Genomic DNA, 14,545 nt, shown 5'->3' with positions numbered 1-14,545 from the left:
AACAAGGGCTATCTGTATTCAGGACAACAGGAAGTAGTGACCAGTCAGAAGCTTGCCCTGACCTGGTTACAAATCTGGTTATAGAAGAAAGCAGCTCAAAGGAAATTTGCATGTCCAATAGGTTTCACTATTAAAGTTTACACAATGTAGAGTAATCAGCCAAGCTGGCTGGCTACCCAGATCACATGATTAGAAACATGAAACTTGGCTATGTGCTCGAGCAAGTTTTACTTCTCCTTAGTACAGAGGTGTTTGCCAGCAGCCTGCACTCTCAGAAATCAGACCCAAGTGACTGGGACCCTTGAGATCACAGGCTTACCATGCTACTCCCGAGGACGGCCAGGGACTGCTGACGTGACCACTGGACAGTGATTTGTGACTCGTATAGTTACAAAAAGAATGGATAAGCTTAATAAAATAACTGTCCCCGCCAGTCAGAAGTTGAGGTAAGATTTTTGCCATCCAATACTTTTCCTTCTTCTTCTCTTTTTTTTTTTTTTAATGATTTTACAGCATATCAGAAATACTGAAATGCTGGGATACTTTGCTTGTTCTAAGAAAGCTGAGTGTCAATTGCTATAGGGAAGTGGACTGTGTTTTTAAAGAAATGTGTAGGAACAAGTGGGCTTAATTTAGCCGACTTTGCCAGTGGTGGATTAAAATGTAAAGTTTTGAAGAGACAATAAAAAAGAAAAGCCAAGGGCTTAGATTCTCCAGTAGTCAGCTTGGAGACTTTAAACACAGCTTTTCTAAAAAAAAGTTTGATTTAATCTGAGTACTGAAAGTTTTCATTGTGGATTTCTATTTAATGCTAAAGATTGTTGTAATGATTTGTATTCATTATAGTTTTACCATCTCATTTATTTTGTGGCTGTATATCACAAGTGTTTTAGGGAAATTAGATTTATTTTTCCAGTCTTCATGTCAGTGCAACAATTATCTATAAAAAGATTAAATAAACCACTTAGGAAGACTAAATAAACCAGAAGGGACCCAAGGGGCAAGAATCAAGAAACTCCTCTGAGCTATGAGAAAAAAAAGAAAAAGACTTTCCAAATTTTTATTTTGAAAATTTTCTTTTTGTCTCATTGCAACAATATCAAGACTTTTGGACACGGGAACTTTTAGGTGTTCAATGAGTGTTTTATATTTCAGCTACCCTTTAAACTTCATTTTTTCATGGGTTGATGTGACACGTGTAGCAAGGAAGTTATCACAAATGATAAGGAGCTACAGAATTAGGGTTGTTGAGACAGAATTTAAGGGCAATTAGCCTGGGAATGGCCAAGGGACAGTCCTTGACAGTTACAATATGGGTTATATACCTGGTAGGCCCTTGGTAAATGATAGTTTGAAACGAACTGCTGGTCTAGAATCAGGAGGCAGCATGGCTGTGGTAGGTCCCTTTGAGGGCACGTTGGTAAGCGCTGCTGAATGATCGGCCCTAATGGGAGACAAGAAGGTCTTGCCCTTTCCTCACATTGCTACACCATCATGGGAGGGGGCAGATAAAATAGTGCAAGTAGTAAGTGACTCAACGAGTGTAAGAAATGAATCGGAGTAGCCGGAGATGTTTTCACAGAGAAGATGCATCAAGCACTAGGCTTTGTCAAAGTAAATGAACAAACCAAACCAAATACAAATGAACATATACATATGGAGAGCCAAGTAGTGGTTACCAGGAAGGAAGGGGCAGGGGAGAGGGTGGGGGGCTGAAATGGGCAAAAGAAGTCAAGTGTATGATGACGGATGGAAACTAAATTTTTGGCGGTGAGCACGCTATGATGTATATAGAAGTGGGAAATATAAGGTTGTAAATATGAAACTTACATAATATGATAAACCAATGTTACCTCAATAAAACAAAATAAATAAAGAGCTAGTCTTTGAGAGGCACGTAAGATAAAAAGAAGTTGGGGAACCGGACGCTTGGAGCTGGCCTTGAGTAGGTCCGTTTGTAGGATGGTGAGAACTTCCTTCCCAGCAGAGGCTGTAGAGTAGGCAAGTGGGGCCAGAAGCTCCTGACGAGGTTAGACACGTAGGGTGCAGCCATATCACAAAGGATTGTGAGGGCTCTGGCCGCACAGAGCTGGAGAACAGTTTACACTGTTACAGATGTCATGCCAACAGGCTTCAGGGAGGTTGTCAAGGATGCTCAGTGAGAGGGGGGCGGCTACGTAACCCAGGCCTCTAATGCTGCTGGCCTGGACTTGGGGCAGAGCAGTCAGCAGGGAGAGGGAAGCAAGGACACGACCAAGAAACTTTGAGGGTTTCTCTCCAAGGAACAAGAAGGTGTAGAAGGTCCTTTTCAGGGAATATTCCATAACCTAGGGCTGTACTAAGTTTTAGAACTTCTTTCAGGAAATCCAGATGAGATTTTAAATAGAGGAGGGCAATAGAACCTAAATCACTTTATAATCGCTCCCTCAGGGACAAAGTCCAGCTTTGCCACAGAGCGATCAACAGACAACGTACGGCCGTAGATTAGAGGGTGGAAAACTGAAACTGTATTGTGGATAATCATATACTACATTCATCTGCTCAGGCAGAAGTAACTTTTTCCCCCTACTTGGTTACTGAGTTGTTTTTACAGAATTGACCGGTTCTGATACAATGTACACTCTTGATGTGGAACTGTTCAAAGAAATGAAATTGTAAACACAATGACCCTGAAGCACCATTCAAAATATTTGCTGTAATTAGATGGGATGGCCAGGCATAGGTAAATGAATTGTTGATCTTTTTGGTTTGCACCCTCTGTCTTGACTGGTTAACATCACTGCGGAAGACTGACAACTGTGCAATTATTTGGCATTGAATGACAGTATATAAGTGAAGAGCTGAGTCCATACTCTTAAGTTTACCAACACTTAAACATACTTTGCTTAATTTATTAGCCAGAAAAATAGAGAGAGAGTGAGTGTCCTTCTGGGGTAGAGGGAGTGTAAAAGGGATGACCTTGATCTAGGGCTGAAAAGAGATTAGAAGCCGAAGAAGTGACCAGGAGGAAGAAAAAGCAGAATCAACCAGGAAAGGAGGGCAGGAAAGATTGGAAGGAAAGAGGAGAGTCTCAAAATGAAGGAGAATGGCAAGGTTCCAGATGGACCTTCTGAGATGGACAGCTGGGGATAATAGTCAAGTCTGAGTTCCTACTATTGAAGAGTTGAAAAAAGCGAAGTGGCTCCATTGTATGTGACCACAGAAATGTGTGAGCACAGATTTTTGATTTTTTTTCTCCCCTTGAGGCACTACGTGAAGTTGGTTTCTCTGTTCATGGGAATCCAAAAACTTACAGAATCTTTTAGTAAATTCTCAGCCATGATTTTCCCTGGATTTTATAAGGTAACAATACCACCAGAAAAGCACCTCAGACCTGATGTCTCAATCCTTCCACAGTAAACATTCCTGTTCACAAAAATATTACTGTTCTGGGTAAGCGTTTCAACATTTACAATCCTGAATCACACTGATTATATTTCTTTCAAGTTAGTGAAACTAGTTTGTGAAGGAATTTTTATGTTTTACGTATACTTTTTTAAACTTTTTCTTTTGTATTGGAGTATAACCAATTAACAATGTTGTGATAGTTTCAGGTGGACAGCAAAGGGACTCAGCCATACATATACATGTATCCATTCTCCCCCAAACTCCCCTCCCATCCAGGCTGCCACATAACATTGAGTTTGACTCATCCACCTATGCTTGTGTATTTTTCTTTCTAGCCCCCACAAATTCACTTATTTTTACAAATTCACCTGTTTTTACAAATGCAAAAAGTCTTTGACAGGCATAAATAAGCCAAGTCTCCCTAATCCTTATCTTATTGGTGTAAAAATATGGTATTTTTCAGTCAAATTAACATATGTGTGACTTCAGGAAACTGTACTCAACCTTCCTGGTCCCAGCTTCTTCAGCTAAAAAGACAGAGATAATAATAGCACCAATCTCAAAGGGCTGCTGCAAGGGTTAGAGCGATCCTGGCACACAATAATTATTGAATTGAAAAATGGTGGTTATTTAGTACCTTTATTGTTATTCTTATTAATTCTATAGGTGTGCAATTGACTTTCTGAACAGAAAAAGAGCACTTTACATGGATCCTTGATAAATTTCATGTCAGTTTCAGTTCTTCTTTTTAGCTATTTTGGCTATTTTACCTGTTGATTCTGACATCTGTTGGCATTCAGCTTTGCATGGACTGTAGACGTGACAAACACCCTTTCTCTGCCTTCATCTAAGTGGCTAATAAACTGTCAAGCATGACAGAGCCCTGTCATGGGTGTCTGGGTCTCACAACGAAGGCTCTCACTTGGAGATCCTATTTGACAGATCCTGGGACATGACTTTTCTTCTCAGGTCTTGGAATCCTCAGCTGGAGTTTCCAGTAACTTAACTTTTCCAGTTCACTTCTTCAGAAACGAATTTATCTTCTTTTCACCTTTCTGTCCCCAGCTTCCTCTGTGGCCCTCTCTATTTCTGTCAATGGTGTCACCATTAACCCTAAGTCTGATTCATCCTGCCTTCTGTACTTCCACTCACCTACCACACCCTCTAATCTTTATTTCATGATACTTCCATATACGCCCTTTTCTTTCTTTTTCTACCACCCCTTCCTGGATAGGTCTTCATCACCCTTGCTACAAAATGAGAAGTTTGGATCTGATTATTCTCAAAGTCCCTCTCAGCTCTGATGCTGTGTGGTCCTTTAGGCATGAAAACCATACTTGAAATGTTACATCTTCTGATGCTGCCATTTCATCCCATGACCTTCAGGAACTGTGTCCTGATGAAATGATCAACTTATTTGAGATAGTTTTCAAAACATTTTCAAACACTTTTCTTACAAACTTTTTGAAAACTGTCCAACTCTGAACACTGGGGTCAGAGGATTCAACTAGACAGCATGCAGATACATCATCTAGAAGATAGCTATGATATGTTTTAGAAGGACAAAGCAACCAATTCCCCAAAGGGAAGGGTTCCAATTGCCAGCTACTAGCTATGGGTCCTGATGATGTCACTCAACTTCTCTAAGCCTCAGTTTTCTCAACTGTCAAATAAAACTAGAGATACCTTCCTCACAGGTGTGTTCTGAAGACATGGGCTAAAGTATCCAGAATATTTGTCATATGGTCAGTATAACGAGTAAAGAAAACGTAAACGCAACAATTAGTACTTCAACCCCCCCTTCACAAGTGACTGTTTGGTATGTCTCTTCCTACTCATGGCAGTAGATCCAACCCCCTCTAAACTGGAGTGGCAAGCAGAGCAGGAAGATGCCCAGGGGCTCCTCATGGTGGACAGAGCACAGCCTGAATATGAGTGTGTCTGGGACATCGCTCTTATCATTCTTTATAAGTTTCAGGTCAGAGGCCAGTGCTGATATGAGAGGGCACAAAGGAAGCACAGCATCTAATGTCAGAGATAAGACAGACTTCCAGGAAGCATGATTCCCTGCTCTCTTCCCACTGCTCGCCTGCATTGTGTCTACTGAGAACCTGCTCAACTGGACTAACTTGTGTCCTACCAATGGATGGAATTCTCAGACAGGTCTCTTTCTTCTCATGGGCAAGCTATACGAGAGCCACATTAGAAATTTGCTTAGTGTTTGTGGATTTCAGGACCATCAGCTAGGAAACCTCAAGGCACTCTTTCTCATCCACTCTCATCTGGGCACGGCTCTGCCAGGAAAACACTAAACCAGAGTCTACATATTCAAGGCGCCCTCTCTCCTGGATCCAATGATCATCTGAGCAATGTGTGCCTTGGCTGAACAGTTCCTTCTTCTTCATGAATATGTTCCCAAATGGGCTACGATACAGTTAATTAGGTTTCCGAGAACTGAGCCACAATCACATTCCAGCCCTGCCTCTTACATCACTGGATAGGAAGAGACTGGGCTGGTACCCAGATGTTTTAAGCACACATTTATAATCTCTTGGTTTTCCCCCACAGATGATTAAGCTCATCTGTTCTGTGAAGAATTTACTTGTTTGGTGAATTTTCAAAGAAGATCTTACTATTGCCCTCCTGTGATGACATCAAGGCATCTGGGCTTGTTAAAGAACATGAACAAGGAAAAAAAAAGAAATTAAGTAATGCCTTATTATAGAGAAATTGAAACACTGGATGGCTTTTCTTTGGCTTTTTAATAAACCCCCTAGAAGCTGTCTTACCCTGCCCTTTCCCCAGACGTAGCTGCACCACTTAGATGAGTGGTTCTCCACCAGGGACAGTTTTGCCCTCCAGGGGGTATCTGACAATCACACATGGGGTAGGGTTGCTGCTCACGTGTAGTTGGTAGCTGCCAGAGACACTGTTGAACATTCTGAACTGTGCAGAGTAATCCTCACAGCAAAGTATTATCTGGCACAAAAATGTCAACGGTGCTATAGTTGGAAAACTCTGATTCAAATCAAGTGGAATGAATTTTATGTAGAATGAGAAGCACAGGTTCACTTGTATATACTTAGAGTGCAGTATGTATTAAAGTTTAGAATATATAATACGTATCTTTGCCATTGATGTGGCCTCTGCTTGCTGGACTGATTTTCCTCTGTCTGGGATGATCTGGGTCAGTGATTGCCAAGCAGAAAGTCCAGAAGTTCTTGAGTTTGTATGTCAATGAGTTGTTTTTGAAAAAAGAATTTTTAGTGTCAAACGAAGCTAAATGGCAGGAACTACATGAATCACTAAAGCATATGTTATTCTCTCCTAAGTAGAGAAATGAAAGCAGGAAAAGATTTCCAGACATCAGGTCAACCTTGGAATACTCTGTTTCTACCTCTTCAAGTAGACTGGGCAACTTGAGTGGAAACCACGAGAGTTAGGATAAATTTCAGATAGACTCTGATTTTATAGGCTAGTGGTCACTGGGGCTACCACTGCCTCCCCATCAGATACACTGCATGTCTTGCCTTGTGATTTGGATTTGCCAGGTCCTTTAAATCTCAACTCACCTGGAACCATTCTTCTTCCTTAAGATGACCTTGCAGCTGTCGATTTGCTCTTTTAGGTGTTGATATCTAAGCTCTCCGTAACAGCTTCAGTTTTCTCATTCCATGTACTTGCTGGGCTTTCTCAGCCTCCAGGAACCAAGTGCACGATTAGAGGTTAAGAGGATGGCACTCTCCTTGTTCCAGAAATGGGTCCCCCCTGCAGGTTGGTGGAATTCCAGCTCCCATCGAGGTCCTGCCACAAGATCAAAGGAGCTGTGAACCCTGAAGTGTGACCCTGGCTTGCTGTCTACCAGGTCCCACTGACCTTAAGGGTCCCTAGCACATTGCAAGGAAGCAGCTGACATTGGCACACAGGTTACCTGGCCTGCGGTGGACACCCTCTCTCAGGGAGCCGCCCCTCCTGCTATGGGCTGAGCCTCTTTCTGTGTCATGCGCTCCCATCCCCAGTTCTACAGCCCTCGGCGGGCAGGCGCATGTCTTCCTTCCCACACCTGTACTTAGTGCTACAGCTGGGGACTGCCTGCTCCCAACAGCTCCTCCCTTGCAGCTGCTCCTCCCGGGCTAACCTGCCTGCTCCTACCTGTCCTGCCTCATCTCCCTTCTGAAAGGTCATCCATCAGCAGCTATATCTGTAGACTGATTTTCCACTTGGGTGTATTCACACCCCTTTCACAGCATCATGGCCTAGGTCCCCAAACTGGAAGTAGTCCCTTAGCCCAGCATGGCTGTTCCAGTGCTCATTTCCACAGCAAAGCATGGAAGCCAGCTTAGGGACATGTCGCATGTCCTAGATGGAAAGTGCTTCCCTGTCTGCCACTTTCCTGAGAAAGAAGCTCGTTACTCCCAGGGCATCCCTGCCCCCCAGAAGGCTAGCTGGGCGTCCTAGATTGCCACCAGATTTCAACCCTCCTTGAAGTGTAGGGAACCTGCAGCAGAGGTCACTGAGTTTTCAAGGCATGCGCCATGCGGTCTCACAGCCCCCATGCTTGTTTCAGCGCTCTGTTGTTGCGGTCTTGGATTCTCAACTAGGAGCCCTGTATTTGCATTTTACACTGGGCTCTGGAAATTATGTAGCCAGTGATGGTCACAAGTTCCATGAGCCCCCTTGGCTGAACCTGCTCCCCCTGCAATATGTCAGGACAAACGTCGGTGGAGAAGCCCCCTCCCCTCCTCTCCCTAGCCTCCAAATCAGAAGGGTTTACTTGGCAGGTAAAACGGAGAAACCACCTCTGTACTCCCTCAGGTAAAATGCCCACGATGTGATGTTACCTATATAAGCTCACACTAACAAAGCCCAGTCTAGAACTATGCCTCCATGCTTGCCTGTGAGTAGGGAGGAAGAGCGGACCATGTCTACCTCTTTTTTTTCTGTGTTATTTACTGGCTAGTAAAACATTTTAGCTTAGTCTGTGTTCTATGTTTTTCTGAGACTCTTTTTAAATTAAAAAGCAAATAATTTACTAGTCAGAAATCCCAGTGAGGCCCTACAGAACATTGCTGTCAGTGTTTCATGCTATTACATGCTTCCAAGTCCAAACTTGAATTTCACACTGACGCAGGCATGTTTGGTACCCTGTGACACTATATATTTTTCAAGGAATGTTCTCACAATAGTTCATGTAATCTGAGAGTGAGTCATAATTAAAAAGAGCAGAGTTGGTCTTATGCATAGACTAAGTATAAAGGACCATGTGGTATAATTTAAGAAGTGCGCCAGAAAAGCGTTTGTTTGTTTGTTTGTTTTTGCTGACTTTTGGAATCAGGCAGACCTAGGTTTGACTTGCTCTGTACTCCATAGGTCTCGGTCTCTGAGAAGATTACTTAATCCTTTTTAGCCTCAGCTTTTCAGGAAAATGAGAATAATAATAAATAACATAATGCTCGTTCAGTTGCACAGTCATGTCTGAATCTTTTCAAACCCACGGACTGTAGCTCACCAGGCTCCTCTGTCCATGGGATTTCCCAGGCAAGAATACTGGAGTGGGTTGCTCTTTCCTCCTCCAGGGGATCTTCCCAACCCAGGGATCCAACTCATGTCTGCTATATCTCTAGCACTGGCACATGGATTCTTTACCACTGAGTCACCTGGGAAGCCCATATAACATAATAGGGGTGTTGTAACCATAAATGTATTAAATAGAGAGGAAGGGTTCAGAGAATGTCCCACAAATCCCTCCTGGCCTGGGCTCTGCTGTTGCCCCCAATTGTGTCCTTAGAGAGACATCCTTCTGTGATAAAGCAGTATCTTAGAGTCCTGGCTCAAGATTAAACATCACTGTAGTAGGTTCAGGCATTAAGCTCTTTGCCATCACTAACACCCAGGCCGGAATCTAACAGCTCATCATGGGGGCACAGAGCTGTGCTCATCTGTCTCCCACACAGATGTGGCTCGATCCATGGTTGTTAGTTGCAAGAAGGAAACATTGTTCAGAAAAGTGGTGAAAAGAAGGTGAGAAAGGTCAGAGGAGGGAGACAACACCTAAATCAAGGGAGGCTATAACTAAGGTGCTTGGGCAACAGGGTTAGAGGGCTAAGCTCAAAGGCAGAAAGAAATGTCCTCCCTCGTTGATTATGCTGTTGTTTACAACTTTACTTGGTTCAAAATGTAAAAAGCTGCAGGGTGAAGAATAACCTTTTAAACATGTTTGGCATATTAATGACCATACCCAATCCTAGGCAGGAAGGAAACAGTCATTTTTTAGCACAAACGACTACAGTGGAATCAAATACAAACAGGAAAAATACTTTTGAAAAGGAAAATGGCAAATGTAATACCAAATTGAAAACACTCTGGTGGCTCAGATGGTAAAGAATCTGCCTGCAACACAGGGTTTGATCTCTGGTCAGGAAGACCCCTAAAGAGCTTTTTGAGCATGATAAAAGGTGAGTGGAAAAGCTGACTTAAAACTCAACACTCAAAAAACTAAGATCATGGCATCCGATCCTATCACTTCACAGCAAATAGATGGGGAAAAAGTAGAAACGGTGGTCCAAAATCACTGCAAATGTTGACCACAACCACAAAATTAAAACACTTCCTCCTTGGGAGAAAAGCTATGATAAATCTAGACAGTGTATTAAAAAGCAGAGACATCACTTTGCCAACAAAGGTCTGTATAGTCAAAGCTATGGTTTTTCCACTAGTTACGTACAGGTGTGAGAGTTGGACCATGAAATAGGCTGAGTGCTGAAGAACTGACGCTTTTTAATTGTGCTGGAGAAGACTCTTGAGAGTCCCTTGGACTGTGAGAAGATCAAACCAATCAATCCTAAAGGAAATCAGTCTTGAATATTCATTGGAAGGACTGATGTTGAAGCTGAAGCTCCAATATTTTGGCCACCTGATGCAAAGAGCAGACTCACTGGAAAAGACCCAGACACGGGCAAAGATTGAGGGCAGGAGAAGGGGACGACAGAGGACGAGATGATTGGACGACAGAGGATGAGATGATTGGGCGGTAACAGTGACTCAACAGACATGGGTCTTCGAAAACTACAGGAGATGGTGAAGGACAGGAAAGTCCGTCGTGCTGCAGTCCATGGGGTTGCAAAGAGTAGGACACAACTGAGCAACTGAACACCACCACCACCAGCAAATCACTGGAAAACTGAGCCCTCTACATGTATGTGACTATTTTGCTTCTTAAATTGTCTTTACTCCCTGTTCAAGGTCAAAGTCCTCTTTTTACAGCAGAAAACTTTATTTCCTATTATCATCCTATCAACAGATTATCATAGTTGCCCAACCAATCCCAGATGACTGAATCGAATTCATTTGATGAATGATGAAAACAATTCTTAACATGATTAAAACAAAAGCTATTTGTGTGCCTCAAAAGTATAGTAGGGGAAAAACATCTGCATTAAAATTGCTAGTACCTACTTAGTGGGTTTGAGGCTTCCTTTTGGGTTGATGAACTGTTCTGCAATGAGATAGTGGTGGTAACTGCACAGCACTGTGAATTTACTAAATTTACTTACTATTCACTAAGTTGAATATTGAAATAGTTGAATGAGGAATTTTTGGTAATAAAATTATTTTGTGTATTTACTGTAAAATATTATATTATGGGGATCCATGATCATTTCATTTGACCAATTAGATACTGTGTCAAAGCATTTTTTTTTTTTTGATGTATTATTGGGGAATTCCCTGACGGTCTGGTGGTGAGACTCAGCATTCTCACTGCCAAGGGCCTGGGTTAGCTCCCCGATCAGGGAACGAAGATCCCACAAGCTGAACAGTGTGGCCACCCCACCAAAAAATATGTATTATTAATAAATGTTCCTGTAGGGTAAACATTTAAGAATGACAATGCTTCCTTCCACTTCAATCTCTCCATATGATATTTTCCAATACTTTTTTCACTCAGATCCCAAAGAAATGATAAGCTTGAGGCAAATTTTTTCTGATGTATCAGAAATACCATTCTTGCAATATCACTCCTTGAAAATTTACTCCCAGAAAAATATCTTTGTTTTTAGTTATAGAAATGATTGCTCAGACAAGTGGGGTGTAACATGTAGACACAGCCAAGTTTCAATTTTCCCCCCAACCAAGGTTAATTTTTTCTTCAAACACACCTCTTTTCCAAAATTACATTTTCAGAATTTTCCAAAAATGATTAGAATTACTTGTCATGCAGTCTTACAAATTTGAGAATCATCTGCTTTACACAATAATTTTCATGTTGTCAGAGGAAAGATTGTAAACATCACAAAATTCCAGCTGTCAGCACCTGGTTAGAACAAGAAACAAATCAGAGCCCGGCACAGTGACAGGGTTAGATAACATGAGCTCCAGGGACTCTTCCAAACCCAAGAGCCTCCTTGAATTTTTTTACTTTTCACAACCTGCTCCCACATATACTAGGAAGAAGTTTCCCTTTACCCCAGGTCCTCCACGCTATGTGGGTGAGTGAGAGCCAGCACCAGAGAGATAAAGGAAAGTGCTACATCCCTACAGACCCTTAAAATCAGGGAGCCGAGAGCCTGACACTTCTGCTGTCACATCAAGGGACAAATCTCCTAGGACCTCTGTGCAGCTAATTTAACCTACTTTCCTGTCGTCTCATCCGTGGCAGGGTAGTGTGTCTCATGCCTAACTGCCTCTGATAGGGTAAAGTGCACCAGGAGTTTTTTTTTGGAAAGGACTCAGGGTTCTAGGATCCTCTTTATTCCTGGTTGTGCCAAGTCAGCCCAATTTCTGTCTGCTTATAACCGAGATCCGCCGTCTAGACACATCAAAGACAACCACAAAGTATTTGCAGATCTCAGTGAGAAAAAAGAAATGGTAGAGTGTCTGGAGAAACTTGCAAATTACTTTCTCTGGTTCCTAGGTGGTTAGTGAGACAGCCCAGGCCGTGAGATGCTCGCATAGAAGGTGCACAGATGCCCCCACGCCAGGACTCTCAGGGGGCCTTTTGGACTAGGGTGATGAGAGGGGCGCACGGGGATAGGTACCCAGGTCTCCTTGCAGCTGAGCCCAGGCACTCTACTTCTGAGCACGTTCTGCACCTGAGAGCCCTTGCCCTATTCCTTCCTGCCACCTGCGTGTACTGCCCTCTCTGTTTCTCCCTCCCCTTGCCTTCTGTCCCTTCCTCTTTCTTCTCTGCCCCTCCCTAAAGACTGAAACAGGCCCTGCAGAGCCCACGCAGCCTTCCAGCAACAAGTTGAGCAGGGAAGACTTGCAGCGGGGCAGCAGTGGGAGCAGGTGTCCTCAGTAAACACCCTTGGCTGGGGGAGGAACTGGATGCCTTCTCCAGGGACAGAGAGGAAGGTGCCCAAAGGGGCACATGCTGAAGCTGGCCATCCACCCTGGCAAGGGGCCAAGCTGAGACAAGGCAGCACACGTCATGCAGGGCTGGTTGCGAGCTTGGGTTCTGGAGTTGGACGGCCCGATTTCGAATCCCAGCTCTATTGTTCCCTAGATGTAGGACCTGGGGCAAGTTGCTACTCTGAGCAAGTATTTCCTCACTATAAAAGTTGAGATAATCACAACAATGTGAATATACAATGTGTATGTGAATACACTACTGACTGTATACTCACTTAACACTAGTTATCAAAAATTTAATGTTATGTGGTTATTTTTTAAATGGGATAACAATAGGACCTATATCACCAGGCTGTGAGGGCTAGATGAGATAATACACGCAAAGTACCTGGCACACAATACATGCTCAGTGAGTGCGGGCATTCACTGCAGTGCCACTGATTATCCAGTTGACCACTGGCCTGGCTCTCTGGGCCTGGACTTGTAAGCATGGCTCTGGGCTGTGGTATAAACTGGAGGGCACATCCCTGCTGTGGAAAGGCTGGTTCTTGAACAGGAAATTTGGCCCACATGCGGAAAGGATGGAGCAGCATGTGAGGGAAAGAGCTGGGGAATCCTCAGAATTAATCTGGGGACAATGGCAGAATTTCTTTGGAATTTAATGTCCTCCCTTCCAAGAGGAGGTTGACCTAGGATATTCCTAAAGTCTCTCTCACCATCAGACTTCTGTGACTACCTTGATGACAGGCAAAACTAGGAGTTTCAAAGCTGTGTGGTCTGAGCCCAGCACTGGGGTCTCCTGGGCCTTGTATCTGAGTCTGTGAATGGGGCTGGGGGAGACCTTACTCTCAGGAGCATTTTGAGGTATTCTATGGTGGAAAGGACTTACCAAAGTTTCTGCGCCAGCTTCACCATGGACACACTCTCCAGAAGGAAGGGCCTTCTGTTGCTGAATTCGCAAATCTAAATATAACACCAATAATGCCACAGGAAGGCCGGCCTGGAGGAAGCTGGGCCAGGCTGTAGGAAGGAGGAGGGAAGCTAGTGAGGGGACAAGGGCTGCCACATGCAAAAAACAGAACAGTCACTCAAAAGCGGCATTCTGTTTCAAAATGACCGTCAGTAGCCAGAGACTTCAGTTTTGAGACAGAAATTATCCAAAGGGAAATTATTTTGTGTGAATTAGAGATGCTCTCCCGCCCCATCTCTCTCTCTCTGCCCTTTGGTCTGACACAGGTCAGATGTTTCTGTCGTGTGATACGGGGGCAGAAGGGACCTTCCTCCTACATCACCAGAGGCAGGGCTTGTATCATAGTAGCTCTGAATCCACGCGTGCCTTGCTTGGTCTGCTCACTGACTACTGTGGAATAACTAAAACAAATACATGTCTTGCATAAAACAAATGATAGTATTAAATTTTAAGGGGAAGACCCCACCCTCAAGTCAGTTGTTTAGTCACTAAATTGTGCCCAACTCTTTTGTGACATCATGGACTATAGCCCACCAGGCTCCTCTGTCCATGGGATTCTCGAGGCAAAAATACTGGAGTGGGTTGCCATTCCTTTCTCCAGGGAATCTTCCCAACCCACGGATTGAACCTGAGTCTCCTGCACTGTAGGCAGATTTTTTACCATCTAAGCCATCAGGGAAGCCCCTAAAACGTTTAGTTGTATCCAGATTTTGAAGACCTTTGATTGCCAAGATAATGAGTGTGTACCTTATCCTGCAAGAAACAGGGAGACATCAATGACTATCCATGAGTGGAGTGACATGATAAAAGGAGCAATTTCGGAAAATGAACCCGGAGAAG

General features: G+C 43.5%; 1 protein-coding gene across 1 annotated transcript in view; it reads left to right on the top strand.

Moving 5' to 3' along the window:
• The first annotated feature begins 265 nt into the window (after positions 1-265).
• Positions 266-14,545, top strand: part of BLNK (B cell linker) — a 78,216-nt gene continuing 63,936 nt past the window's right edge. Inside the window, exon 1 of the mRNA XM_068961542.1 lies at positions 266-446. Within this exon, the coding sequence (XP_068817643.1) occupies positions 400-446 (47 nt within the window). The 5' untranslated portion in view covers positions 266-399. The remainder of the gene's footprint in view (positions 447-14,545) is intronic.

Source organism: Capricornis sumatraensis, chromosome 23, assembly GCF_032405125.1.
Source record: "Capricornis sumatraensis isolate serow.1 chromosome 23, serow.2, whole genome shotgun sequence".
Lineage (NCBI taxonomy): Eukaryota > Metazoa > Chordata > Mammalia > Artiodactyla > Bovidae > Capricornis > Capricornis sumatraensis.
The sequence above is the reverse complement of the archived record's forward strand: the minus strand, read 5'-3'. Positions and strand labels throughout refer to the sequence as shown.